Source organism: Thunnus maccoyii, chromosome 5, assembly GCF_910596095.1.
Source record: "Thunnus maccoyii chromosome 5, fThuMac1.1, whole genome shotgun sequence".
In the NCBI taxonomy this organism is placed as follows: domain Eukaryota; kingdom Metazoa; phylum Chordata; class Actinopteri; order Scombriformes; family Scombridae; genus Thunnus; species Thunnus maccoyii.
The window spans coordinates 18,906,028-18,933,915 of NC_056537.1; the positions used below are offsets into that span (position 1 = coordinate 18,906,028).

The 27,888-nt window shown below is 41.2% G+C and overlaps 2 protein-coding genes across 3 annotated transcripts; both read right to left on the reverse strand.

Moving 5' to 3' along the window:
* Positions 1 to 498: 498 nt before the first annotated feature.
* LOC121897963 (kielin cysteine rich BMP regulator) lies at positions 499 to 27,481 on the reverse strand. Its single transcript, XM_042412785.1, has 46 exons — positions 26,717 to 27,481; positions 24,775 to 25,307; positions 24,332 to 24,404; positions 23,273 to 23,577; positions 23,010 to 23,178; positions 16,543 to 16,616; positions 16,332 to 16,425; positions 14,833 to 14,915; positions 14,650 to 14,743; positions 14,488 to 14,567; positions 14,302 to 14,387; positions 14,121 to 14,211; positions 13,744 to 13,843; positions 13,495 to 13,580; positions 13,155 to 13,248; positions 12,931 to 13,080; positions 12,746 to 12,852; positions 12,569 to 12,662; positions 12,307 to 12,480; positions 12,140 to 12,222; positions 11,953 to 12,046; positions 10,697 to 10,879; positions 10,427 to 10,597; positions 10,124 to 10,297; positions 9,930 to 10,012; positions 9,680 to 9,770; positions 9,520 to 9,602; positions 9,261 to 9,434; positions 8,124 to 8,303; positions 7,723 to 7,987; positions 7,475 to 7,557; positions 7,299 to 7,392; positions 7,054 to 7,227; positions 6,840 to 6,922; positions 6,193 to 6,313; positions 5,985 to 6,067; positions 5,462 to 5,561; positions 5,271 to 5,359; positions 4,698 to 4,800; positions 4,449 to 4,591; positions 3,996 to 4,168; positions 2,871 to 2,982; positions 2,691 to 2,792; positions 2,431 to 2,595; positions 1,988 to 2,288; positions 499 to 1,103 (listed from the first exon to the last, which is right to left on the reverse strand). The coding sequence occupies exons 1-46, from the start codon at positions 26,817 to 26,819 to the stop codon at positions 883 to 885; spliced, it is 6,318 nt and encodes a 2,105-aa protein (XP_042268719.1). The 5' UTR covers positions 26,820 to 27,481; the 3' UTR covers positions 499 to 882.
* Positions 17,903 to 22,865, reverse strand: LOC121897964. 2 transcript variants are annotated; one of them, XM_042412786.1, is made up of 6 exons: positions 22,648 to 22,865; positions 22,387 to 22,413; positions 20,971 to 21,700; positions 20,534 to 20,853; positions 19,254 to 20,410; positions 17,903 to 18,745 (listed from the first exon to the last, which is right to left on the reverse strand). In XM_042412786.1, the coding sequence occupies exons 1-6, from the start codon at positions 22,792 to 22,794 to the stop codon at positions 18,553 to 18,555; spliced, it is 2,574 nt and encodes an 857-aa protein (XP_042268720.1). In that variant the 5' UTR covers positions 22,795 to 22,865; the 3' UTR covers positions 17,903 to 18,552. The 2 variants fall into 2 exon arrangements, with proteins under 2 accessions (XP_042268720.1, XP_042268721.1); XM_042412787.1 differs by having other exon boundaries at positions 22,358 to 22,413; positions 22,648 to 22,680.
* Positions 27,482 to 27,888: the final 407 nt, after the last annotated feature.

Consider the following 27,888-nt stretch of genomic DNA (forward strand, 5'->3'; position numbering starts at 1 on the left):
ACTGAACTATAAGTGAAAGTTGGTGGATCCCAGCCCATAAATTGTTTTGTGTTTGTGTTGTCTGTCTCAATACAGACAATATATGTCATCATGAATAAAATACTCACTGTGTAAGATCATTGTAACTAATTAAATATTCGTCCATTATTGTTATTATTATATTTATTATTGGAAACTTTATTCTCCATACATGTTAAATTGCAGACATATTTCACATTTTGCATGTTCAGCTTACTTGCTGTACACTTATTAGAACACTTTCTAGGTTAAGCAAGCAATTAACTATAATTAATCAATTAGAAATATACCAATTAAACACTTCCTGCATTATTTTACCCCTAACTTGTACAAAATTACATATTTCTTCCCAGGAAATGTCCAAAGAAATTATTGAGAAATTACAGATCTGAAAAGCAAAGTGTTACCAAGATTATCCTCATGTCTTGATGAATAATGATTTTTATATCTGTCTTCGAACAGAAAATGAAGTACCACAAATATTTGGGACACGTTTATTTGTAAAATGGAGAAGGAAAAAGTAGTACCTGAGATTATGTTGCTTACTGTCTATACAGTCAGACATTGCACAGTGCTGACATTGAACCTGTACAGTAAACATATGCTCATTTGATACCAAGAATTAAGTGAAAATTAAACAAATTACAATGACAAACTCTTGTGTAGTATAAATATTCAGTGCCACATATTCAGATATAAAATGTTAATAGAAAACACAAAAAAATGCAGTATTTCTCCTCAGTCATGTAGGTTCGTTAGTTGACATTTTTTTCGTTTCCAACTTATTCATTATACAGTAATAAAACAGGTGGCAGTGCATGTGTGTGTGTAAAAGTCTCCATTTGAAGATGAACAGTCCAAACATTATGAGGGGTTGCCATGTATGATCTTGGGGCACTTTTCTGGACGTATGCAGTAGTTGTTGTGCAAAACCAGACCAGCAGGACACTGGCAGCCTGGGACACAGGGCTTGAAGCAGTGGCTCTCTATCACCCCCAGTGGTACAGCCACGTTAAAGCAGGTTACAGGACACGGGGGACCGCACTCGTCAAACACAAAGCCCCTCTCCACTGGACAGCCCACAGCTGTGGAAGACAGCAGCAGACAACAAAACAAAGACAGAGACTGAGAACATTGTGACCGCTATGGTGTCAAAGCTGATTTCCTGTATAAATTTACTCGACCTCTGCTGGTGACCAGTTGGAATTGACACATTAACAAGGATCTGACACAATACAGTCACATTTTATATGATATAGTCCCACTGTTAGTACAGACCTTTCATTTTTGTATCTTATTGAAATGTTGTGCATCAGTAGTTTACATTAGAATAGGTAGATGATAAGGTTTTAGATCCTAGATAGGAGCATGAGTCACAAAGTGAGTAATAAGGAATCTCAATAATTGTTATGACTTTTTTATTTCAAATGTAATATAGTAATTTTGCAACATAGTTTAGTAAAAGTCTTAATTTTTGGCTCTTTAATGGTTTTATTAGCAGATAGAAGATAGCAGATGCTTTACAGTTAACTCTGCTGATATTCTATATAGTGTATATATTCTTTATATTTATATATCTACTGTATCTACTGTGTCAACAAATGAGACCCAAACCAACAATAAATTCATTGTAATAAGTACTTCACTGTGTAGCCATAGCCTGATTTAGCATTCTTCCTCTGTGCCATATATCTATAAGTTGTCAAAAACCTTTTAATGAACATGGGCAGTGGGCACTGCAGTTTATTTTGAGTCAATCCCACATACATTGCTTTGCTGCCATAAATACTCAGTAGTGTACCAAATCAACAGATGAAAATAGTCCAAATGCACTGCTTCCTCCTATTCTTAACCCATTTTTTTGGATTTCATGTTCAGCAGGAAAGAATGGGCTTGGGGCTGAGAGCCAAAGACGGGGTGGGGAAGAAATAGACGCTTTGTTGGTTTGGCTCATGTGTGTTTAACTCACCACACAGCGATGGGCTCCTCCACTGCAGGATGACTCCAGCCTTTCTGCACTGACTGGCATAGGCCTCCAGTGTGTCGCACAGACACTCGTCAGTATTGGCCCCGCATGCACAAAGGTCATACACACAGGCTCCGTACCACGGTTCAGGAGGGACTACGCGATGGCAGGGCTTAAAGACAGCAGACTTCAACACCTTACAGCGACCATTAGCTCCCTTCTTGGCCTGGTAGCCTGCGTCCTTACAGGGGTCGACATCCTCACCAGGACGACAGGATGAGAGGGAGTGGCTACCATTTGTGACCTAAAATGACAGTTGAGCAGAATTTTGATTTTTATGCAGTTAAATCTCTTCAACAGACTTGCTTATGTACGACAGTTTAACTTAATTTCTTTTATTTATTTAGTTCATTGCTACATTTTCAACCTTCTGTCTACTATTTTACCCTCCAGCTGTTGCCAAAGCCAGATTCTGATGGGCTGATTCTTCCGCTGGGCATCCGGAGGTCATCCTGGCGGTAATTGTTGAAGTTTCCACAGAGGCCACAGGTCTGGCCTTTATAGGAGCCTGGCACACTCACTTCCAGGTATGAACGGCCATTCCACAGCACCTAAAGGTGAACCAGTGCATGCATAAGTGTGTATATCCAATCACATATTATCCACAAAGGAAAGGAGAGATGAAGAAAACAAAAGAAGACTATACCTTCAGTCCGATGTTAGTATTGAGTAAGATGGTGTTGGTTTGGCGTTCTATGTAGATGTACGGTTCTCTGAGGAATGGCAAAGTCACGACCTCATCATCGACCTGGAGATAAACATTTGGCTGAGTGGGTGCAACACAAACATGACTGTACACAGATTTTGAGTATTTTTACACACAAACCTTCACAACCCAGTCTTGCAGTAGCTGCACCGTGACATCTCCTTTGAACACGGTCACCTCTTTAGTCCAGGATACTCCTTTACGCCCACGATCATCATTAGTGGCATGAATACTGTGCAAACAAAGAGGGGTCATTGAAAAGGGGATACAGCTGGAGTGAACTGTTTCACCTTATTTTTATTATTTATGGAAGTTTGTTTCTTTATTGAAAGGTCACATGAAATAGCTTGTTGTTTTCTTCTGTGGTTTAACATTTTTCTGCATAAAATAGGATGTTGTGGGAAGGACTTAATGTTAGTATGGACTTACTTTCAAAAGTTGTAGAAAAATTTAAAATCAATTCTTTCTTTTTTTTACAGCAGGTTACGGAGGTCTTTTTGCAAATTGACAGTTGCATGCAGCTTCAATCCATCTTACTGTTGCTAATGCAAGTTACCTTGTGGATGTAGGTTGACCTGCATGACTTCTATGATGAGAAAAGTTGGCTAGAATACCCCCACATCTGTGATCACATTTTATTTTTATTGGCTGCAACTACTGATCATTTTCATTTTGCTCAATTAATTGATTAATCATCTTGTCTACAAATGGTAAAATAGTTAAAAATGTTGCATGTTATAATATCTTAGAGCTCATAGTGACGTCTTCAGATGTCATGTTTTATCTGATCAACAGTTCAAACTCCAATAATATCCAGTTTAGTATCACATATAACAAAGAAAAGCCTCAAATCATCACATTTGAGTGGCTGAAACTAGCTAATTTTTGGCATTTATGTGTAAAAAAGTGACTAAAACGATTATTCAATTATCAAAATTGCTGCTGATTCATTTTATCTCGATTGACTAATTGATTAATTGACTAATCATTGCAGCTCTAATTAGATGTGTCAGCAAAATAATTAGCATTCATTAGCAGTGGTGGTGTTCTGCTATCTGGCATCACACAACCAAAACAGAGAAGACATTTTGTAATTTCATTTGACCTTCACGGTAGTTTTGCTGTTTGCCAGAGCTTTAGGGATTTCAATTTATCAAAAACGCTAGAGGATTCACTACATACCATATGATTAATATGCATCCAAATAACCAAGTATTCTACTGTACAGCTGTTGCCATGGCTCACCTGAAGTCTCCCCCCTCACAGTCCTGTGCCAGGACATACGTGCACGCCCCCTGAAAGTGCAGCATGCGGCCATCAAAGGTACGGTAATGAGGGTCACCAAAGGCAATGCAGGTGGCTGGACGAGGAAGGCAATGAGGACAACACAAACCTGGGACAACCGCTGGCATCTCATCCTGCACACATACACACACACACACACACACACACACACACACACAGGATCAGCTTCACTGGCTGTGTACTATGAGGACCCCAGGAGAGTGAGAGCGAGCCAAATAAATGTCTACATTGTCAAAATGAGCTAGCAATAGTGTCAACACTGACGAGGAATGTCAGGTATTTAATTTCTCTCTACAGACTGAGTGGTTAGAGCAGTGAGGCATCATGGGAACATTCCAGACCGTGATGTAACACTGAGAAAGAGTGTGTGTTGTTTTTTTTTTTTGTACTCACTGTTGCACAGGTGAGGGGAGGGCAGCGTTGGCTGTGACAGTGTACATCTCCAGACACACACGTACAGCTGGTGCACTCATCCACCTCCCACTGTTCATTAGAATGATACACTGTCCCTTGGTACAAACACGACACCCCTGACTCTACAACATGTGCACAAAGACAGAGACACACACACATGAAAGTCATTAAGCAGAACTTTATGCAAACACTACCACAGATGCTCACTGTATCGGCTGGTTGAGATACCTTGGCATTCATAGCAGCATTTCCCGGGAATCTTCACTGGTTTCTGGCCCTCCAGACAATCCAGAGGTAAACACTCTTTAATGCTGCACTCAATATAGCCCAACTAAGGAGTACAGAAAGAACAGATTACTTATAAGTAAACATTTGTCTAATATTAGGCATGTAATTAGGTGTAATTTGGATTCTGATCTGTCCACTTCTTGTTTTCTTTGTCTTAGACACATCACCACAAGTCCTTTCTAACTACAGGCATTCACAGTTTGACAGTGAGTTTAAAAACTGATTTTAAGATTATATAACTGTTTTTAGAGCTTGTCACTACTCTGACCTGCTTTTGGTATACTGACAACCAATCTGTTTGAGATCTTTTCATGTCTTCTTTTAAATCACTAATCAAAACTCTTTTTAAAAAAAATGTTTACAGCGTTATTACTAATTTTTTCCTCCATTTATGTTATATTTGTCCTATTGTCTTGTAAAGCACTTTGAATGTTGTTTTGAAAAGTGGGGTATAAATAAATATAATCATATACTTGAAGCGTTTCGTGATCAGTGCATTTCTGTCCGACTCACATTACAGGTGCATGTGACACAGTCATCATCACTGTCTGTCCAGCTGCTGCCGTTGGCGACACGTTTATTCCGACCCTCAATCACACATTCTGTATGAAACACAAAAAAACCCCTTCACAATCATCAGTAAGACTTTAAAATTAAAACACACAGGGAACAGAGGGAGGAGATGAAACATAGACTCATCCCACCTTTACACACAGGGCAGCACGAGTCTGGAGGGGTGAACTGTTCATTAACAGGGCAAGTAAGTGGGAGGCAGGTTTGGTGCAGGCAGGTCCACGTCAAGTCCTAAATCACAGACACAGACATAGTATCATTGCACTGCAAAATGTCACATAGTAGTTTAAACAGCTAAACAATTAGATTTCTATGTGCTGAGATGACTGATTTAAACCAAAACCCACTTTACTCTGTTTTAGAAACCATTTTTGATTTGTTTACTCTGATTAGCTGTTTTTTTGTCCTATTGTAAAAAAATGGAACTATATACAGTACCAGTCAAAAGACAGGACTTTTTCATTGAAGGGAAGATGAGTCCAAACTTTTGACTGGTACTGCATTTATTCTCATTACAGGCTATCATAAGCTGTGCTAGACATGTGTCAGTATTATTCATATTCCTTAGCTCATTTCAAAGATCATTTAATTGTCTTCAGAATATTCCTAACATATTCATGATATAGGACAAGAAAAGTGTTGTCGTTGCAGGACCTTGCACTGGCAGGTAAAACAGGGGTTGTCTGTGGCCAACAACTCATTGCCAATCAGCGCAGAAGTGCAGTTACTGAGAGGCTCTGGACACACGTACACACACACATATACACACACACACACACATACACACAAATGTTACAGAACTGAGTGACAGTGCACAGCAGTGTAATATACAGTCTATTATAAAATGCAGTTAAGTACTGACGTGCACAGACAGGACAGCAGGAGTCTGGTCCGGAGAACAAGATGTTACTCTTCGGACAGTCAACCAGACTGGGACACTGCTTTCGGTAACAGCGCAGGTGCTGCTTTCCATCCGGCATCACCTGTGATACACACAGTTTGGAATACAACTACTACTAGTACTTTTTACTAAATTCTAGAACTTATACTACCATAGTTTCTGCTCCATCCTTATCTATTCTATTACTACTGCTTCTACCTCTATTACTAGTTAATTAATTGATAAATAGATTTACAGAACATTAATTAACAACAATTTTGATAACTTATTAATCATTTAGGTCATTTATTAAACAACAATGCCTGACATTCTCTGGTTCCAGCTTCTCAAATGCTCAAATGTTTTATATAATTGGAAATTGAGTATCTTTGGGTCAAATCAAGCAACTTAACAATTTCATATTGGGTTCTGGTAACAGCCATTTTCTGAATTTTGTGGATGAAACTATTAATCAAATTAAATAATTAAATAATTATATAATTGCAGGTTATTTGATAAAGAAAAAAAAAGTTAGTTGCAAGCCCAAAAGTAAACAAACAAAACAAAACATAAAAAACATAAAAATGTCAGATTCAAGTTTCCATATATCAGGTTGGTAAGCATCATACCTCACAAGTGCAGACTTGACAGGGGTCATTGGCGGGATGGAAACTCTCCCCTGGGCCGTATACTTTGCCCTCAAATACACAGTCTACTCAAAAACAATCATATAAGAACATCAAACAAAAAATTCTAATATGAAACATACAGCTTAATTCCTTTAGGTACTTTCAAGACTGGGAATGTCTCTAAAGACACATCACCCAAACATGATTTACTCACCATTACACACGGGGCAGCACTCCCCGGGCACGTTGATGAAGTTGTTACAGGGAGATAGACAGCGTACTTCAGAGCATGTGGTTACCCCGTCTACACACATACAGGTCCTACAGGGAGTGGAGTCTGCAAACCAACTGCTGGCCTCTGTATGCGCCTCACCTCCATACACACAACCTGAAAAACGTAAGTACTAGTAAGAATGTATACTCTTGTGATTAATCCTATCAGTGATCTATAGTATTTACCTCTACAGCGAGGACAGCAGGCTCCTGGATCAATCACCTGGTGCATACAGGGCAGCTTGGGACACTCAGGAGGTGCACACTGCACCTTGCCTGCCTGGAAGACTTGAACAGATTAGACAATAAAGACAAGAAGGGTGCATTTATGGAAGGAAAAAACAGAGACTGAGGAGTCAGACCTGACAGGTACAGGTGTAGCAGTGGTTTGAACGCAGTGTCCATGTCTGCCCTTCATTGTACTCCTGTCCATCCAACATACACACTGAGACCAAAGAAAGACAAGAAACAGAGTGAGAAGAGGGAAAAAAGTGACATTTATGAATATTGAGAACACAAAATTTCTCATTTCTGGGTAAAAAATGTAATATAAATTAGCAGAAACACGTAGGCCTTCACTTATCATTCATGCAGACAATTCAAGAAGTACCTGTGCACTCAGGACAGCACTGTCCTGGCTTGGTAACAGGTCGGACACAGGGTGTTCGTGGGCAGACCGGGGAAACGCAGGTGACCGAGCCTCTGTCACAGGTGCAGCGCTGGCAGGGGTCAGAGGAGGGTGTGAAGGTGTGACTGTGAGAGTGAACGACGCCCTCATACAGACAGCAATCACAGACGGGGCAGCAGGCATCTGAAGGGACGGGATGGGAGCACTGGACTGGACAAGGTCTCCTCTGACAGTTCACCACCTCATTCTGATCAGAGGAGAAGTGGGAGGGAGGAGAGAAAAGAGGGAGGGATGGAATTAATCAAACTATTAAATCATTTGGAGTTGGATCAGTTAAACTGTCAGATGATTTCATATAATTTAGTAAGAATTGTCAGACTGACAAGACAGGAGCATGAGGAGCAGGGGTCAGAGGGTGAAGTGAAGGACGAGCCGGACTGATACTCTTTTCCCTGATGCAGACAAATCCCTCTGCAGACGGGGCAGCACTCCCCTGGAGGGGTCACTGGACGCACGCAGGCAACGCTTGGACAAGATGCATGTGCGCACACCACACCGCCATTCTATACAGACAAACACATGTTTAAGTTCAGAATATTTCCTTCATTTAAAATCCTTGTACAACTCAAGATAAATTGATGATGGAGTGGTAGTAATGTTTTTTCATGCCACTCATGAAGGATTAGGGTGATCAGATAAAAGGAATAATCCACCAAAATATCCAATACTCACTGCCTGTGAGCTTGTAAGGTGGCTGTAAAAAGTTTATAGCTTCCTCCAGTTTCCTCATAACACACTGTGTCATGCTACTGCCTCCTCATCCAAAGTTCCTCTGGAAGTATCATATTAAGCGATTTATTGGCAAAGCAAAGATCTTTTGGAACAGATGGGACACATGTATCAACAGTAGAGAAGTGGCTTATGCTGCAGGACTGTAAAACATTTTTATGGAGATTTGGACAATATTTTGTTTGCTATGACTCTGGGTGTCTGATGTAATCCATTGTAACTGCTGTAAATCTACAGCTGCTATCCTGCATGAAGAAGAAAGCAACAAACTTTTTAGAGCCAACTTTTGAAACCTACAGGGGGTGAGTATTTGATACTCAAAAGAATTCCATCAATTTTACACAGCAAAGTCTGTTTACAGTCTTTCTTTCTTGGGAAGTACTACTACATATGTGAAAAAAAAGTTGTATAGAGTGTTTTGTGGCTCCACAGGGAGCTGTGGGAAGTTTGATAAAGAGCCTCAAGTGATGTGACACAAGGAAGAAGTCTGCATTGAATTCAATTGGCGTTATCGCTCATCCTCCTGCATCACTTTTGATCCCTTTTTCATATACATTATGGGAGTGCAATGCTAAATTGTATCTAGTATCTCAAAATGAGTTGGACATGTTCTCTCCACAGCTCCAACACTAATAAGAAGTTAGATCACCTTGTTTGTTTGATTTTCCAAATAACTTTACCATCCTGAAAACAATCAGAATTACAAGTGTATTAAAATATGTGTAGAGTACCAGACAGGAGCAGTGCTGACAGCGATCTTTAGGGTGTGGGAATCGTTCTCCATTGAAACGATCTCGTCCGCTAAAAATGCATCCATCACACACTCTGCATGCACAGCGGTCCAGTGCCGGGTGTGGGCATGACACAGCAGGGCATCTTCGCTGTGCACACACCACTTCACCTCTCTGTGGAAAAGAGCAATGAAAAGACAAGACAGTTGCTGTAATGTTGCAGTGAGGTGACCCAAAGTTAGATGCCTCTCCCACTCACTGAGCATCTGCATTCTTGGCAGTCTTTCTCTCCTCCCGGAAGGATCACTCCATCAATATAATTCACACCTTGGAAATGACAACCTACACACACAGTGAAACATCTATTATTTACTTGTGCCACATGACATGCACTGTAATGAGTTTGGGAGATGACATACCATCACAGACAGGGCAGCCACATGGGTTGGTGACCGGGTGAGAACAACGGGCTGCTGAACACGGCTTCTTCACACATCGCACTGAGCCGGCCTGTAAGGGAATAAGCGTGACATGTGGTTTAAAGAGATTAACCAGCAGAAGAATGTGTGTGTGAATGTGTGTGTGTGTGTGTGTGTGTGTGTGTGTGTGTGTGTGTGTGTGTGTGTGTGTGTGTGTGTGTGTGTGTGTGTGTGTGTGTGTTGATGTTACCTGGCAGGTACAGTCAGAGCAGGGATTCCCTGGGTCAGGGATGGACTGTCCATTAGTGAGGACTCTACCGTTATAGAAACAGCCTGTCAGATGAAGACACATGTTTACATTGTCATTTTGTAATCATAGAAATGATGGAACCAGTGATGATAAACTAGGAATTTGTGGGAGTGTGGGAGTCTAACTTTACATACGTTCACATTCTCCACAGCATTGTCCAGGTGTTGTGTAAGGGTGGCTGCACTCTCCATAACAATGTATTTTGGTGCAGACGACCTCACCTCCGTTACAATAACATACACCGCAGGGGTCTTTGTCATTGCGAAATTCAGTACCGTCAAGATATTCTTTACCATGAAATGTGCAGCCTGCAAGTAGAAAATGAGATACTGATATAATTTGAGATAAAATTAGATTGTTCCCATGAAAACTATTGACAGGGATTATCCTGCTGTTTCTGGAGAGGCATGGGGCTGTTAAATCTTTCAATCACTCACCATCACAGGACATGCAGCACTGTCTCGGGACGGGGTGTTTACAGTTTGAGGGTGGACAGCGCTTTCTCTCACACCGGACAGAGCCCTCACGACACGCACACACAGTACATGGGTCTGACACATCATCCCACGTCTCCCCATTAGCTCGCTCTTGACCCTCATACAGGCAGCCTGCAAGAGGGAGATATGATGAGGTTTTTTGTCGCAAATGATAAACTATTTATTTCACATGTCAATTTTGCTTTTTCCTGTCAAGTTTAGAATTTGTACCTTCACAGGTCCGGCAGCACGGCTGTGTGATTGGGTGGGAGCATTGAGCAGAGGGGCAGGGCTTGCGTTGACAGTGAACCTTCCCATTGGTGCAGGTACATAATTGACAGTTGTCGGTTGGGTGGTAGAAACGCTCCGTGTGTCTGTAGGTTCGTTGTTCATACACACAGTCTGATGGGGGAGCTGAGGGAACATCAGTGAAAACAGTCAAGAAGAGAGTGCCTCTAAACCACAATTTTAGCTCTGATCATGTAACATCATGAACCAAGAATCTGCAGGTTTCAAAACTTAAAAATTAGATGATTTCACACCTTACCATTATCTTAATCAGAGAAGATGTAATGGTAACACTTTATGGTATGGGTGCATTAATTATCATGAATTCATGCATTGCTTCATGTATAAAAAAAGCTTGAATTCATCCGTGAATAGCTCATGAACATCTCATTCATGCCTTAATGCTAGAACAATACCTTAAATAAGGATAAGATGAAGATCGAATACAGCCATCATTTAATACAGAGAGACAAAACAGCAATTCAAAACATTTTAAACTAAATTAAAAATGTATAGATCCGTGTATTGGACTAAAGAGGGACACATTAGCTGCATGTAGACTAACTATTAACAGATGAAATAATTGTACAAAAGATATATATATATATATATATATATATATACATGTATGTATATATATATATATATACTGTTAAAAGGACAAAGTATCATAACAATAATAACAATGACAAACCCTTGTGAGTTCTACACAATTCTCAAAACCAAATTCATATCATAATCTCATTAATCTGATTAACTGATCTTTGGCACAAGACCAATCAATCCACCAAATCGTAATGTTACTTTTGAATGTTCTCAGAAAAGGGTGAAAACACACCCTCTTTCTGTTGCTTGAGGTTAAAGACCCCATTAACCAGTGGTCCACCTACACAGGTGTTCTCACTTATTTGCCATGTCAATCAAGTTCAGCCTACAGACTGATTTGATTGACATGTGTCTGGCCCTCTAATTAGTTTTGTTGTAACTTTTAGGGAGCGAAACATTACACAGTTGTAATTCTTATTGGTTCATGAAGTTTGGTGACCTCATATAATTCAAACGTAGCTCCATCCAACTACAACCTGAGCAGAAGTCAGAAGCCAGAAAAATTGAAAACACTTGTGTGGGTGTGCAGGGTCTTTAAAAACCCTTCACTGCACCGTTACTGCACTGAACTTTTCACTCCTGCACGTCCTTACCGGGACACTGGGGGCAGCAGTCTCTCGGCAGCACATTCGGGTTAGAACATGGCAGGGGTGGACACCTCCTCTTCAGACACTGGACATTTCCATTCTATAATAGACACAACACAGACTGGGTTGAAAACCGGCTTCACAGAAAAACATAAATGTTCAGCAGTGTTTGACATGCTCTTCTCATGCTTACTATGCAGCTGCATATCCTGCATGTGTCAGTAGGATGGGGAAACTCCTGACCATTGGGATACTCCTTCCCACCATAGCTGCAGCCTATTGTAAAGCAATATTTTATAATTGTCAGATGTTAATATGCTAGATGTTTTTTTTGTATTCCTAATAGGCATAATACCTCACCATTGCAGTTGTTTTGACAGCACGTTCCAGGCAGAGGCGCGTTACAACGAGGATGGGGGCACTGTGTATGGTGGCAGTCAATCCTGCCACTCACACACTTACACTCCTCACACACACTCACAGGGTTAGGAAAAGTCTCTCCATCAACAAATACACGGTTTTCAAAGGAGCAGTCTGGTAAATACACACACATAAGTAAATGCGTAAATCAATAAATTCAAAATGTACAACTAGATTCATATTTGTTTCTGAGTTTGGGTACCTGGGCATTTAGGGCAGCACTCTCCAGGCGGTGTGTATGAGTTGGTACAGTTGAGTAGAGGACAAGGATTTCTCTCACATGCAACAGTGCCATGCTGAGGAGGAGAAGGTGAGGTTGTGTCAGCAGGTTTGAAGGTGGACGGTACAGTGTACTGTGTGTGAATGGAGGCATGCTCACCAGACAGGTGCAGATGTGGCAGGCCTGGTCAGGGGTGGTAAACCTCTGGCCGTTAGTATAAATACGATGGTTATAGGTGCAGCTGTCACACACTGCACAACAGGAGCCTAAAGAGGGAAAAAAAGACAGATTACACAGTCATCTGCATACAAACAAAGCTCAGACTCACACTCACGCCCTGTTACCAGTGTTCTTGGTGGGATGCAGACAGGCGGTGGAGGAGCACTGTGTTTGTGTACATAAGATTTTTCCATTCACACATTTGCATCTGGAACAGGGATCCTCAGGCTGCCAACTGGAGCCTTCTTCATATTCTACCCCCTCCAACACGCACGCTGTAATGAGAAAGGAGGGATTTTGTCATATCTTCATTGATGAGCTGCATCTGCATATGTGCTTGTGTGCATACCTTTGCAGATTGGACAGCAGAGATGTGGGTCTATAATAGGGTTGGAGCACTGGACAGGAGGGCACTTCTCTTCACGACAAATTACACTTCCGCCCTAAAACACACAATATGCATGCAAAGCAAATAAATACGGTGCATTTCAGTTTAAATATAGCCCTACAAAAGAAATGATGTTCATGCCCATAAGTTGGTGTGAAAAGGCTTTGAAAAGTCAAGGAACATACTGAGCTCCAACACAAAAAAGAAAATGCAAAATGAGACATTTTTTAAGAGACAAAAGTAGAAACATTTTCTCTTTTGTGAATGACACTTTCTGTTGGAGTATACTGTATGGACTTACCTTACACCTGCACTGCAGGCAGGGTCCGCCCCCAGGAGGGATGAACACTTTTCCATCAGCATACACTCTTCTGTCATACTCACATTCTGTGGGATCACACACACAAAGCACTTGAGCTTGAACAGTAACAGTGAAAACTACTTCAAAATAAATGAAAGATGACATGTAACAGTAGGCAAAATAAATCTGACAAGGACATGAGAAAACAGAATTTTTTTTGGTCAGTATATATATACAGTATATACTGACCATTGCATGTAGGACAACACTCTCCTTTGCGCTTAGCTGGATGACTGCAGTGTACTGTGGGACATGATGCGTCCATACGCTCACAAGACACTTCACCTGCCTAACAGACAGAGACAAGAAGGGATAAAATGTGTTACTCTGATAGAGTATTTTAACATATATTCATCTGCAGCATTTTCAGGATAAGAAAAAGATTAATTAACTAAACTAACTAAATAAAACTAAATCCCATTTAATTTAATCCCATTTACTTCTGAAAAGTACAATAGGTTTTGAAAGGTTTTCTTTGAACCCCTGGGTCATGAAACTTTGCCAACACATCATGAGTCCAGTCACATGAACATCGCATGACCACAAAACTTTGAGATTGAACTCACAGAGCAGCGGCAGTGGAGGCAGGGGTCTCTCCTGGAGGGGAACTTCTGTCCATCCAGAAACACCTTGGACTCATATTCACACTGCTCACACCTACAGGTCACATACACAACATGTTTCCAAAAACACCTGTACCACATTCAAGGTAGGATTGTTATGGATGAGATTAGGCAGGTTTGTTACCGTGGGCAACAGTCTCCAGCACGATGCACAGGGTTTCGACAAGACAAGGCAGGGCAAGAATGGGATGAACATACCACATTTCCATTCTGGAGGAGATAGAACACAGATATAATTTGAAATAATATTAAACATAGTTGATTTATGCACAAAAAGATGACATTTAATAATGATAAATGATAGACATACTGCACATGTACACTCTTGACAACGGTCTTCAGTGGGGATCACAGCTCCATTAGGAAAGTCATGACCATTCACACTGCAGCCTGAAAGACATACATGAACACAAACTTTGTCTCTGTAACTCACAGAACACACAACACGCCACAGTAACGTAAAGGAACCCACCTTGACAAACTGGGCAGCAGGTATTGGGTGGAGGAGCAGCTGGGTTTTTACATGGGGTTTGACATTGCTCCCTCTCACAGCGAACATGACCTTCCTGGTGAGAGGAGTGAAAAGTATCACTAGAGATGAAGGTAACATTAAAGATGGGGGGTTAAACTGGTAATTATTTGGTATCAGACTCACCAAACAGTAGCAGACATCACAGGGATTCTCTACTGGTCGCCACTTTGCTAAGTGATCATACTGGATACCAGAATGGATGCAGCCTGAACACATATTTTCCATCAGATTACTTTAGATGGTGCAACTGGCAGTAAAGAGGTTAAAGGTTTATTCAACACTAAGTCACACAGGAAAGAAAACCAATACCTCCCCCAGTAGAATAAAACTTTTAACTGTTTTTCACACCAAACTAGAATCAATTTTTTCAGCTTTCATGGATAAAAAGGATGATGACTCATTTTGCATCCTCTGCTGTCCAGGCAGGATTTTTATAGTTGTCGAAAGAATTGAAACTGTCAACTCATTGTATTGGTAGAGTTGGCAGGCCACTGGTGTTGCACTGTGCTGAATGGAGACAAAGTAAACGAACTGCTGTAGCTAGAAGTCATGCACAGACAGTGTGTTGCTAACATTGATTTTGAAGAGCAATGCTGTTTAATGGCTGAGAAGCTAATTAGCTACCTAGCCTGTTAACTGACATTAGCACTTTTCCCTTGGTTAACGTTTTGTTTGGTGGCTTGTTCAGCAAGCTAAGGTGCAGGACAAGACGTGCGTTTATAAGTTGGATAAGAGGGAGACTTTAGCAGGAAAGCTAATGTGGGTTGTTGCTCAGAGTCTGTGGCTCTTGTGTTGTGTAGCAGGATGCTATCAGGCTCAGTGTAACTGTCTGCTTTGCCTGTGATCGAACGCTGCATTACTGCTTTATGAAGGTTTTGATTTGCTGTATTGAAATAAGGATTCCAGCTACTTAAATGGATGGTGCAACAGTATTTAATGAAAATAATCTAAAACTGGGGCACCATCATGAGATCAAAGAATTTAAAATATAAATTTCTGCCTTTTGGTGTCAGATTTTTTATTAAAGGAGAACACAGGACAAGTGATTTACAGAGCAGATATGTATGCTGTATTAGACAAAAAAAAGCAATCTAATTTCAGTTGGACTTTAAACTCACAGCAAAATTATTTGCTGCTTAAGGATTTTTTGGTTCGGTAGGTTCTGCAATCCCAATTTTTGACTTTAGAATTTTCTACAGACCTTTGTGAAAAAGTCACATAAATTTGATTGATTTTACAACAGCCCTCTTAAACTTTAGCTCAAAGTTTGAAAGTACTCATAAGAAGAAGAATCTGTGCTTTTGGGCACAGGTGTAGATATATCAATTTTTATTTAGAGGTATATCAAATGAAAACTAATCCCTTTGTTTGAATTTTTGTGTGTAATTTATTGAATCGGAAATGACCTCCTGAGGATATACTAAATGAGCCCCTATACGGTATGTATGTCTGTCAATAGTGATATTTTGAATAGCACTGACAGCAAAGCCAATCATCCTGTGCATGTTGATGCCGTGTCTAGAAAATTGATATATTGCATCAATTCACTGGATTAAATCAATTAGGCACACTTAATGTTTTGCTTTCTCTCATAAGGATTGTTGTGTACAGATGATTTTTACCTCTGCATCGCTGGCAGCAGTCTCCTGGTACAGTCTCCTTTTGTGTGCAGTCCAGTGAAGGGCAGGGCAGGGGTGAGCACTCCCTGTTACCACCCTGTTGCCGAAGGAAGGACACAAAGGTGAGAGTAGAGGATTAACAGAAAAATAAAAAGGGATCATTCAGATTTCATGAATATGTTTGTGCTAGTGTTGATGTATCTTAAATACTCACCTTACATGTACAAGTCTTACAGCCATCCAGAGTGCTGTAGGACACATTATGAACTGTACCATCTGGCTCACACCCTGAAGACAAGACAGACATTTAGTGCATACACGTTTTTAAGCTTCCGGGTATGTGTCTACAAGTGATGAAGCAGCAGAAGTGTGTACAGGTAGTTTAATAAAAGAGGAATGTGGAAGTAAGTTTGAATATTACAGCTGGTTTCATCTTCCAACCTCTCTGCCTATCTGTAGAATTTCTTCACCTTTTCACTACAGGTCAGTGGGGAACATCTGGCTCTGCTTTTTCTCCAATAATGACAGAACAGCGTGGTTCTGATGTAATGTACACATGTTCTCTCAAAAACACACAATGTTTTATGGACTGTAACCATAACCAGAAGTGCCTGCAGCCTTCCAGCCGTTAAAGACTACCACCGGCAAGTCTATTAACACTGAAAGAGATTTACTGTAGGAGAAACAAGGAGAAGACCACTGGACAGAGTTGCAGTTTTCTGAAGGATTCCCTAAAAAACATATCAGATATAGCCCTAACACTATATGACTGTCTGAATTAATGTGATGACAAAATGGTTATTTACAGTAATGTATTACAGTAAGTTATTTACAATATTCTTCAGTATTCGGTATATATACATACTGAACACTGAAGAGCAAAGTCACTTGTTTTTTTCAAGGGCTTTCAGGGAGCTCATCAAATATTATTTTCGCTTAGCTTGGACATTTCAGGAGATAATTATTTTAATGACGACAGAGACAATGTGTTTGTGTGTCAGTGAGGGCAATAATCACAGAGTGAGAGAGGGGCTAGTGAGGCTGCCTACTGTGCCAGCAGCCAACAGGCATTTCCTCTAGCAAGCCAAGCATGCATGAGATCAAAGTGTGTGTGGGAGTGTGAGTCTGCGAGTGTGTATCAACTGGGTGCCAGTGGAGTCTTCTGGCCTACATGGAGAAACAATTAAGGGAAAGATGGATGAAAAGGCAGAGACAGTGACAGAGAGCAGTCTAAGGGGTTGAGAGGAGAAAAGATACAGAAAGAGGACAGGCTTTGTGGGGACACAGATGCATGAAATGATGAAATATTACACAATGGACAGGACAGGACACGGTTTACATAACTTTGTGGGAGTGGGGAGTGGACTAATGAAGAGAGAGAAAGAGAAGGAATTCTTAATAAGGCCAGTTCAACATCAACTAAAGTCCCACATGTTTGTTTTACTCCACTATGACAGGTGGTGGTACACAGTTTTTCCTCAAATGTTCTCTAAAACATTTTCAGAATAGTCCCTGCACACAACTGTACTGCTATAATATAAGGTACTCTAAAACTTATGGGATTCTTTGGCAAATTGAAGTAACACAGTTTTAATTGTAGTTAGGCAAAAACATGTAAAACCATTCATTAAATCTGCATTAATTAATTGTGCCCCCAGCATAACAAGATGCAAATATAACATTGACAAATCAAAACCACAAAAGCTTGATAATGAGAACACATTAGCAAACAGTTGCTAATTTAGACAGTTTATACGGAGCAACATTAGCATTAATTTAGAGTTGTGCTATGGGTTCATCACTACAAGCAGCACCCTTCACATTACTCATTTGATTCAAAATCAAGATATTTTTCCATTAACATTATCTCAGACCTTGTTACTCCACATAAATCTGCAGACCTCACTGTCAACAGTTTTCAGTGGAACTTCTTTCAAACAAATTATGAAAACTTAATGATAACTTAAAAGTTATTTTATATATTTCATACATCTTATGGATTATCCCCAAATATGGGCAATGAGGTAACATTTTTTTCAGAAGAATGTTATGCTATTATCACATTGGTATTTATGAATGGTGTCTTTGTCTCCTTTTATTTTCTTAGTCCTTTCAACAATCATCCCTGTCATCAGGTACTAGTGGGTCAAGCAGTACAATGTCCTTCTCTCAAAGCTGTGAAAAGTACTTTATTCTTCCATTTTCCTGGGAGACAGTCCAGGGTTTACCAGCCATGACATATTACATGGTTTCCAGTAGCTGGATCCCGCCACTCTGTGAAACATGAACCGCAATTGTGCATATGGCAGACAGCCTCAGGGTAACCATGGCAACGAGCCTGATGGCAGAGTTCAGGGCAGGTGATAGGCGCAGAGCCAAGGGGACAGCCGCTGAACCAGTGGAGCTTGAAACAAAACCTACAGAAAGTGTTTTGAGGGAAAGCAGATAATAAAAATGGTGGAAAATGCATATCTTGCTATTCATTATATATCTATTGTCATTAAGGCCTGGTAAAGCCAGCCTAAATATCCGATGCTCAGCTAAGATTTTAGTCTCAGTAACCTCCATTGAGCATTGACTGATTCTACACCAATCAGCGAGGTTTGGGGAACGCTTTAAGTATTTATCTCTTTAGTAGGTAAACACTGAAGTCTGGCTCTGCAATTGTTATTGAGAAACTTATTTTACTGGATAGTGAATACATGGGATAACTGAATATTGGAAGCAAAGACCAATCACAGCCCAGTAAGTGGTGTGTTGGTCCAATCAGGTTTAGGAAAGTGTCATGTTGATGTCTGGGGTAAGGAGAGCCCTTGCCAATAGACAACTGTATATCTTGCGTCAAATGTTGCCTCTCCTAACTCCTACGGAAAGTAACAAAAATTAAGGGCTGGCTTTCTGAGGCTACTGGCACTTTTTTAATACCTGTGATCTGGTGTGATTGGAAGCCATGTGGTGCTCCTATTTTGAGTGGCTGCCATAATAGTATCATCACTTTCTTGCTTATTTTGTTCCACCCAATCCTGCTCTGGTTGACCATTCGAAGCACTGCTTTCATCCGGATTATAAATCATCCAGTCCTGTATGGCCCAGTGCTGGGGAAGCGAGGTGATTGGAGGGCAGATACGGGTGATGCGGTCAAGAGCTTGGTCACTGGATGACATCAATTGTTGCTGGGTGTGGAAGTAAAACCGCAGGTAGTGTGGTCCATTGAAGAACCAGTTGCAACCGTCCTTGTCATAACCATCTGTTCGAAAGCCAAATGCATCAAACCCGCCCCGATCCAAGCTAAATGGATCAAACCCATAGATGCTGTAGCCTTTGTCACTGAAGAGCTCAGACATGATCTTGTCTCTGAGTGCCTTTTGATCACTCTTATCCTCTCCACCTGTCTCTTCATGCTCTTTCTTGTCTTTCTTAAACATCCCATCCCAACGCATGCCAAACCATGTGACATTAGAACGGTTGAACCCATAGCGATTGAAACCAGATACATCATATCCATCCCTATCTATGAAGTCACGATTAAAGCCATCTTTGCCGAAGCCCAACCTGTCCCAACCGCTCTGATCGTAGCCCTCACGGTCATACCCATCCTGGTCAAAACCATTGCTGTCAAAGCCTCTGCTGACAAAACCACAGTGATGTGAATTGGTCTTGGTAAAGCTATGCTTCTGATATTTCAGACTTCCTTTTAGGTGTGTTTGTAATGATGTCATATTACAAGGTGCACCGATGGTTATGGGCACATATATAACACACATCTGCTTGTCGGAGGAAATCACATCATCAGGGGTAACATCAAAAGGCTTCATCTTCATATGCCTCTGTCTAGCAGGGTCTTCTTTAGAAGTTTGTCTGTCTGATCCATACTGATGTTTCTCTTGCCACTGTGCCCACAGCTTGTCCATGAATGCCATGTGTGACAAATATAGAGGGTCATAAGCAGCCAAAGGTGAAGCCATGAGGCCACCCACCCACAGTCTAAAGAGCCCAGAGAAGGTTTGCAGAGACTGGGAGAACAATTGGAAGTCTGCCTGGTTCAAAGTCCTCTGTAGGGTCACTGCATCTGGCAGCCAAACCTGAAAGAAGCAGTGGAAGTCAATTAGACAACTGGCAAAACATAAGGAGGAATATTACAGCATGGTGATGTATAAAATGTACAATGAGGTGGGCTGTTAATGAAAAAAAATTGATAGACAAACCGAGGAGTTGAAACTCCGTCTGAGACAAGGGGACCAGTGGAAACGAGATGTCCTGCCCTGGAAAGGGTGATATTGGACACAGCCAGAGCCGGCCTTGCCATCTCCTCCAAACAATCCAGCCTCCCAGGCAGCTGAGGACTGCATTGACCCAGAGTCCACTGTCCACTCAAAATATGGAATTCCCAGTTTGCATGATGACAACGACTGCAGCTCACGCTCCACTAATCGCAGGAAGTAGCGGTGCCAGGGGAGGAAGAAGGCGTGATCACCCGTTTGAGGAGAAAACTCAGCTCTCAGGAGTGCAAAGCCCTTCCACACAGCTATAACCATGTGCAAACACACATAGAGATGAAAGTAAACCACTCATATTATAAAAAGGTGAACTGGAAATAAATTAAAAAGACAAGGAACAAAAACATTTAGATTAACAGTCTTACCTGGCCTGGCGTAGAGTTTCCTGACAGCCTTTTGGTACAAACTCCTCTCTCTCAGTGTGAGGTCTCTAATCTCTTTACGCTGGGTGAGGTGCCTGCACACGCAGTCAATTCTGCCACTGTGAGTGCATATGCACTTCTCACAGCCTTGCCTGAACCTTTCTCCATATCTCCAGAGTTTGCGTTGAGAGAAGCATCCACAGCCTCCACCACATCTCACGTCAGAGCACTTTAATCCAGGGGAAAAGCTCACTACCTGTGCCTCTCCAGCTTGGTCCTTCACCAGAGCTTGACACTGCATTAGAGTGAGGTAATCGCAGGTGTAAGTGAAATCCGGATCCTCATAACAGTCTGCTATTGTTTTTTCTTGATCTCTCTTTAGGTTTTCTTTTAGATCTTCCAATTCAGTAAGGTTAAAGTCTATATTGCCATACAATGTTTCATCCTCCAAATTGTAATGATCGTACTGCCCAAGAGTGCTGTCCCCAGAGGAGATGTTGTATCCATGGTGACTGTGATGCTGGTGGCCAGTGGGAAGACTTGGTTTGCGGAGGCAGCATGCTCCCAACATGCACTGGTCCCTACAGGCATTAAAGGAAGGGAAGCTGTTGCTGCTGTTTCCAGTGCAGTAGAGGAAGTCCTCACAGAGGCCAGAAGTGGGATTAAAGGCCCAGCGGCGTTGAAATGGCCGCACCCCTTCACAGCTGTTCTCTGGTTTGGGTAACCAACATGCCTAGAAGTGGGGAGGGGGGACACAGGGCCTCTTACCCAGCCTTACACCCCACTGCAAAGCCCATACCCAGAACTGACAAAAGACGGATATAAAGTAAAGCACTGCTATTGGGCTCACCCAATCCAGCAGGCCGAGCTATGTTCTACAGCCTAATATGAACAAAGGAAATCAGGAAATCACAAAAGTGATCTAAAAACTAAATAAGTCACATTAAAGGAATAGTTGAACAGTTTGAGAAATGCACTCATGCTAGGAGTAGTTTAGCTTACCATAAAGATGTAATCATGGTGAAACAGTTAGCCTGGGTCAGGCCAAAGGTAAAAAAATCTACCAACGGATTAAACAAACAAGATACAATGTGTTCATTTGTGAACTTTAGAGGTGCTGGTATTTTTTTTCCGTTTGGACAGAGCCAAGCTAGCTGTTTCCTTCTGCTTCCAGTCTTTATGCTAAGCTAGGGTTACTGTCTCCTGGCTGTAGCTTCATATCTAACAAATAGATATGAAAGTGGTATTGATCTTCTTATCTAACTCTTGATAAGAAACTATAGTACAAGAGACGACTACAAACTAATGACTAAAAAAGAAAATGCTAAAACACTATGAAACTATAAGAAAACTACAGTAACACAAAACTTAACAGAAGGGGGTTTCAAACCTTGGTTTTCATTTCTGATTGTGACCCACCTCAAGCATTTGAAAAGTTCTGGAGACCTGCCGGGTAACCAAACATACAGTAAGAAAACCTTCAAAACTAAAACAATTGTAACACCTTCAGTGTACAAAGACACACACTCAACAAAAAAAAGACTTGAACCTTGATACATACATTTTCACAATGTGGACAAGAAACATTGGACACCGACATGGACATTTTGTTGTCTTGTAACACTGTGAATCTATTCTAATCCACTACTAATCCACTACTCCAGTCTTGCACAAAAGTACCTGTCTCAGCTCTCTGTGACAAACTGGTCCTTTGGTGTTGGGGGGGCAGGAACAGTGAAACCCCGCAGGGTCAAGGGTCAAGACGAAACATACGCCTCCGTTTTGACAGGGGCTAGACAGACAGGGGTCTGGGAGAGGGACGACCATCTGCAAACTAGCTACTTAACATCAGTTGAATGTGTGTTAGTGTTAGGCTGTTGAGAACGTTCTGACATAAAAAAAATAGATTTTATTGTATGTTTTTGTATGTGTGTGACAAAGAAAGAAGAGAAGAAGAAGAAGAAGAAGAAGAAGAAGAAGAAAACATTTGAAAAGGGAAAATTAGAGACAGAGAGACTTGACAAACAAACAGAAGTTTTTACCTTTAGTGTTATCTTGACATGTGACCTTTCCAGATGTGCATCTGCACACATTGTTGAGGTCAATCTGCCAACGCTGACCATCCTCCACTTCACGTCCCTCCCACACACATCGCTGCCTCACACAGTCACATCCCTCCAGGTACTGTACACGTGACTGTAGGTCTGCATTCTGTTACAAAACAAAATAAAATGATCATATGTCACCGATTGTTATGACGTATCAATTTTCATGAAAAGCCATATATTAAAAGTGCGATAGCTACCTGAGCTTTGACCATGTCCAGCATATGAGCCATCTCCTCCAGCCTCTTCTCCAGCTTCTTCAGCCTGTCATCTTTCTGTCCCTGAGAAACAGATTTTACCCCTTTAGGAAATCCTGGAGGCCCCAGGACCACACCTCTTTGCAGCTGGTCACTCTGGACGTCGTGGGGATAATGGCTGGTTTGGTCCTGTGGCCTGTGGCTTATTGGAGGTTTACTGGTGGAAGCGTCCTGCTGCATCATTCGACTGCTGTCAGTCCGATAATTTGGGTTACGGGCGCCTGTGTACTGAGATGGAGACAGATCATCTGGGAAGAGACAGAGACAGTTGGTGGGAGGAGAGGGGAGTAAAATAGAGAGATTCCTGAATAATTCTTGAATTAATAAAAAAACACATTTTGAGCCTAAACAAACATCCAGGAAAGCACTGTCTAAATTAAGACCCACACTGAGGAATAATGAACTAACTGTTTGGGGGACTTTCTGCCAAAGGGTCAAAAGATATGATCTACAGTAATGCACATCAACTATGGTGGTCCTTCAACCGAGTTTAACTCTATATAACAATGAGAAGAGTGTCTCACTGTTTGGGAGGACAGAGTTGAAAAATAAAGTGATTTACTCCTTTACCCCTTATATATTTGTGTAGTTATTCATGGCAAGAGAGCGCTTCAATGACAGCAAAATCTAATCTCTCTCCGTGCAAGAGTATTCAAAACAAAATAAATTACCAGTGTCAGTAATGAGGGGAAAGAATGAAGAAAAAAACAAATGATACTGCAGCCTCTGAATTGCTGTAAATTGTCGCCACAGCATGCTGTTACAAACTGATATACAGTATAGATGCATATGTACAGACACAATCCTGCATATGCATGTAAAATCCAGAAAAAAACAGACAGTCAATCACAGCTCTTCAGTTAGCTTTGAAATTTTTATGGCAAACTTTCAATACATATTTATTCTTGTTCTGCGCTTATGTGGAAAACTCACATACATTATTTCATTTCATTTGACCCTCCAAACAAAGAAAATAATTTGATATAGATAACCTTTCTTTACCTGTAATGTTGTCACAGTGCCACGGGCGCCTTAGATATGCTTTCATGGAAATCTCAGCTGTCTTCAAATATCCCTGTATTCATTAAGAAACACAGAAAGGGTCACATACAGTATTTTACAATATTTACATAAATAAAATTGAATGGACACAGAAAATATGAAATGTAACTGTAAAGTTGTGAATCATTGTGTACATTTTGGACATGCTATATTGTAGTTCCAAAGACTGTCATGTTACATGTTTTTATGTTTCCTTCTTTTTGTGATTATGGATTAAATTATGTCTTAAAAGAGGGAGCAACCACTCATGATTACAAGGTTTATATAGCATGATAACCTGTAAAAAATACTGGAAATAGTAGATAAATCAGTGATGGTGAGGTCTCATGTTGTTCTTTCAGTGTTTGAATACACACAGGCATGCAGTATGTGCAGAAACTCACACTAAATTTGCTGTCTTTCTTTCCCGGTGTACTGGCAAGTGTGACAACGACATCTTGAGGCAGTTCCAGGTAGATCTTCTCTTCACTTTTTATCGGTATAACCACCGCTTCTTGACAGTCTACAAAAAAAGCCAGTCTATAACGCTCCAGGCTCACAGCCAACCGTACCCAGTCCTCCCTGGAGAAGGGGTTTCTCCTGGGGAAGTGAAAGCTGGCAAGGCCCTTAACTCCTCCTCCAGCCCGGTAGTCCAAACGCAGAGTGTCATTGAGGGTGGAGGAGATGATTTGGAGAATGGGTGAGGACGGAGAGGAGAGAGAAAAAAGGGTGGCGCTGGAGCCCACCGCCTGGTGCCCCACTAAATGCACCCCCATGCTGCCCTGAAGGTTGGAGTACAGGAAATGGGAATATTCACGAGGGAGGGTCAGGTGGGGTGCTCTGGGACGTATTCTGTACATCACGTTGCCGGGACTGTGCAGTCTGGCCACACCGCTTATTTGACGGGACATGTTTAGAGCTGCCAGAAGGTCAATCACTAAGAAAGAGATGAAACAGAGACACACACACAAATATACTGCATGTCATCATGCTCTGTCTAAGGATGACACTGTGGTTTGTGGGGTAAGTCTATGTGAAAGGGAACCAGAATGAAGCCTCTCATTAGCTGGTCACATGGCTGACTCATTGACCTCAAACACCACCAGCAGGCCATGACGGACAGCCTCAAAATTAATGCAATACAACTCTTTAAATCTACCTGGAGGTATCTGTTGAGAGCTAAACCCTGAAGCTAAAGATGTTTTTTTGGCTTGTTATATGAATATGATGTGTTTTCCAGTGGTGGAAAGTAACTAAATGCATTTTGTTCTTAGGCACAATTCATGGTGAGTACTTGTACTTCAGTATTTCTATACTTTTTACTTCTACCACAATGAATTTCGGAAGGAATATTTCACTACACTATGTTCATTGAACAGCTGTAACAGCTGTTGCTTTTAAAATTACACACTAAACATTAGATGAGCTAATAAAGCATGACGTATTGTTATTGTTAGAAATCTAACATCATTAGATCAATGTGGTAATACTAATGTACAGTAATTTAAATATACATTTGGTAGTTATGGGACACACCATTGCCTACTATATCAAAAACTGGCCTGCCTGCTCTATCAGTGAGGAAGGATCAGCATTTGTTTTTAATTATTTATAAAACTATTTTACAAAAGCCCCCCCCCCCCTCATCTCTCCGCAATGCTTTCTTGGAATGCTGGTAGCCATTGTACCCTTTCACAGACATGGATCACCCTGCAAAACCGCCACAAATTCATTCAGACTGAGGAAGATCTGCTTTCTGTTACTGTATCCCACATACTTGGAATGTGCTTCAAAGAAACATCAAGTTGAAGTTTCTATTGATTGCAACTGTCATTGTTTTTAATGTTTTTAATTGTTCTTATTCTTAATGTTTTATTTATCTGTCTCATTGTCAACTCCTACACTTTTACTTTTTTATCACCGTTAATTTGACCTTGTTTTCAATTGATGTAGTCATGTATTTTTCTTTTATTACTATTTGATTTTAAATGTCTGCATTTATTGTATGTCTGTACCTCGGCACCCCTGAAAATGACGGTTCTCCCTCAATGCGTTTTTCAGAGGTTTTAAAAACATAAAATGATGATGAGGCTGATGATGAATACAGGACTTTAACTTGTCATTGAGTACTTTCACATTGTGGCAATGCTACATCCGAGTAAAATACTTCTTCCACCACCTTCCCAATTTCATGAAGTAGCCTATAAACATATTCTCCATATCACATAAAAATAAAAATAAAAAAATATAAAATACACAAATCTCTAAATATGTAAACTAAACCATTAACAATCGTCTCAAAAGTCAGTGACTAATGGGTACCACTGACACTTTTTTTAAACTCACCGTTCTCATGATTTGGACCAGGATGTCCGTGCACAGGCAGAGCCAAGACCCAGAGCAAATGTATCCCCAGCAGCATGAGCGTCCTCAGTTTGCCACTCTCCATTATCCAGACGCAAAAAAGAGAGGAAATCCTGGATTAAAACCCAAACACCTCAAACCTCAAACAAAAAGTGTGATGTTCATCGTATTTTGAACTGTCTGCTCAACTCTAGTACACTGTGAGTTCAAGATTTCCCTTGTTACTCTGGATCAGACCTTTCCAAAGAGCGCGCGGGGGGAACATGAAACATCTGGATGCAAGCAGGGCGTCACTTCTCCTTAGTCACTTCACATTCTCCCCCGGGGGCAACATCTACAACACTTTCACTGCATGATCACAAAGGCAAGATAGTCATGTAAGCTTGATCATTTATTCGAAAACATTTAGTATCCTTGTTTAAGATGTCTGTTATTTTCTGAGGCGAGAAGAAAAGACACGCGTGCAAAAAAGCGTTCAGGTGTGCAGTGCGTGAGGTCACCGCCGGCTCTGTCTCTAGTCTTCAGTCCCAGAAGGATAGCTGTGAGTGGAGTCTTTTCTTCCCCTGTTTTCCCTCTTTTTGTTAAGAAAAAACTCTCTCTCCACCCAGCACGGCTCAGTTGTGTTGATTCTCAAAGACCCTCGTTTTGGTAATCAGCTAAAACCTGGTCTGGAGACTGGAGGGGAGCCATACTGAAGCAGTCAAATATGTATGTGTGTGTATGTGTGTGTGTGTGTGTGTGTGTGTGTGTGTGTGTGTGTGTGTGCAGAGAGAGAGAGAGAGAGAGGGTGGGGGTAAACACAAGTAGTCATGTTTCACTGCTTTGGAAACAGTCCCAGTGTGCATCCCACTGTGTTCAACCCCCCCCCCCCCCCCCCACCCCACCCCACACACACACACACACACACACACACACACACACACACACACACTCCCCCACCTCTGTCTCCACACAGCTCTTGGTTTTTCCCTCATGTTATTGTCCCAGTCATCTCTGCTGTGTTTATTATTTCAGAGCCGGTCTTTGAATGCACCCCCGCAAGAAACAGCTTTGAAACTTGCTGTACAGAAAGACAAACATATGTTGCCTCTCTGTCTTGTCGAAGTTGTGATGATAGGACACCCATGTGATTCCTAATGGACGCAGCAGACAGG

Bases quoted from the DNA above. Each gene is read 5' to 3' on its own strand.
- LOC121897964 (XM_042412786.1), bottom strand. From the start codon at position 22,794: ATGGTCGTCCCTCTCCCAGACCCCTGTCTGTCTAGCCCCTGTCAAAAC. The intron at 22,414-22,647 runs GTACTTTTGTGC...GTTACCCGGCAG, and splicing joins GTCACAGAGAGCTGAGACAG to GTCTCCAGAACTTTTCAAAT. The intron at 21,701-22,386 runs GTGGGTCACAAT...CCCCACTTCTAG, and splicing joins GAACTTTTCAAATGCTTGAG to GCATGTTGGTTACCCAAACC.
- LOC121897963 (XM_042412785.1), bottom strand. From the start codon at position 26,819: ATGGAGAGTGGCAAACTGAGGACGCTCATGCTGCTGGGGATACATTTG. The intron at 14,568-14,649 runs GTGGGTTCCTTT...TATGTCTTTCAG, and splicing joins CTGCTGCCCAGTTTGTCAAG to GCTGCAGTGTGAATGGTCAT. The intron at 7,228-7,298 runs GTAAATACTATA...TACGTTTTTCAG, and splicing joins CTGCTGTCCTCGCTGTAGAG to GTTGTGTGTATGGAGGTGAG.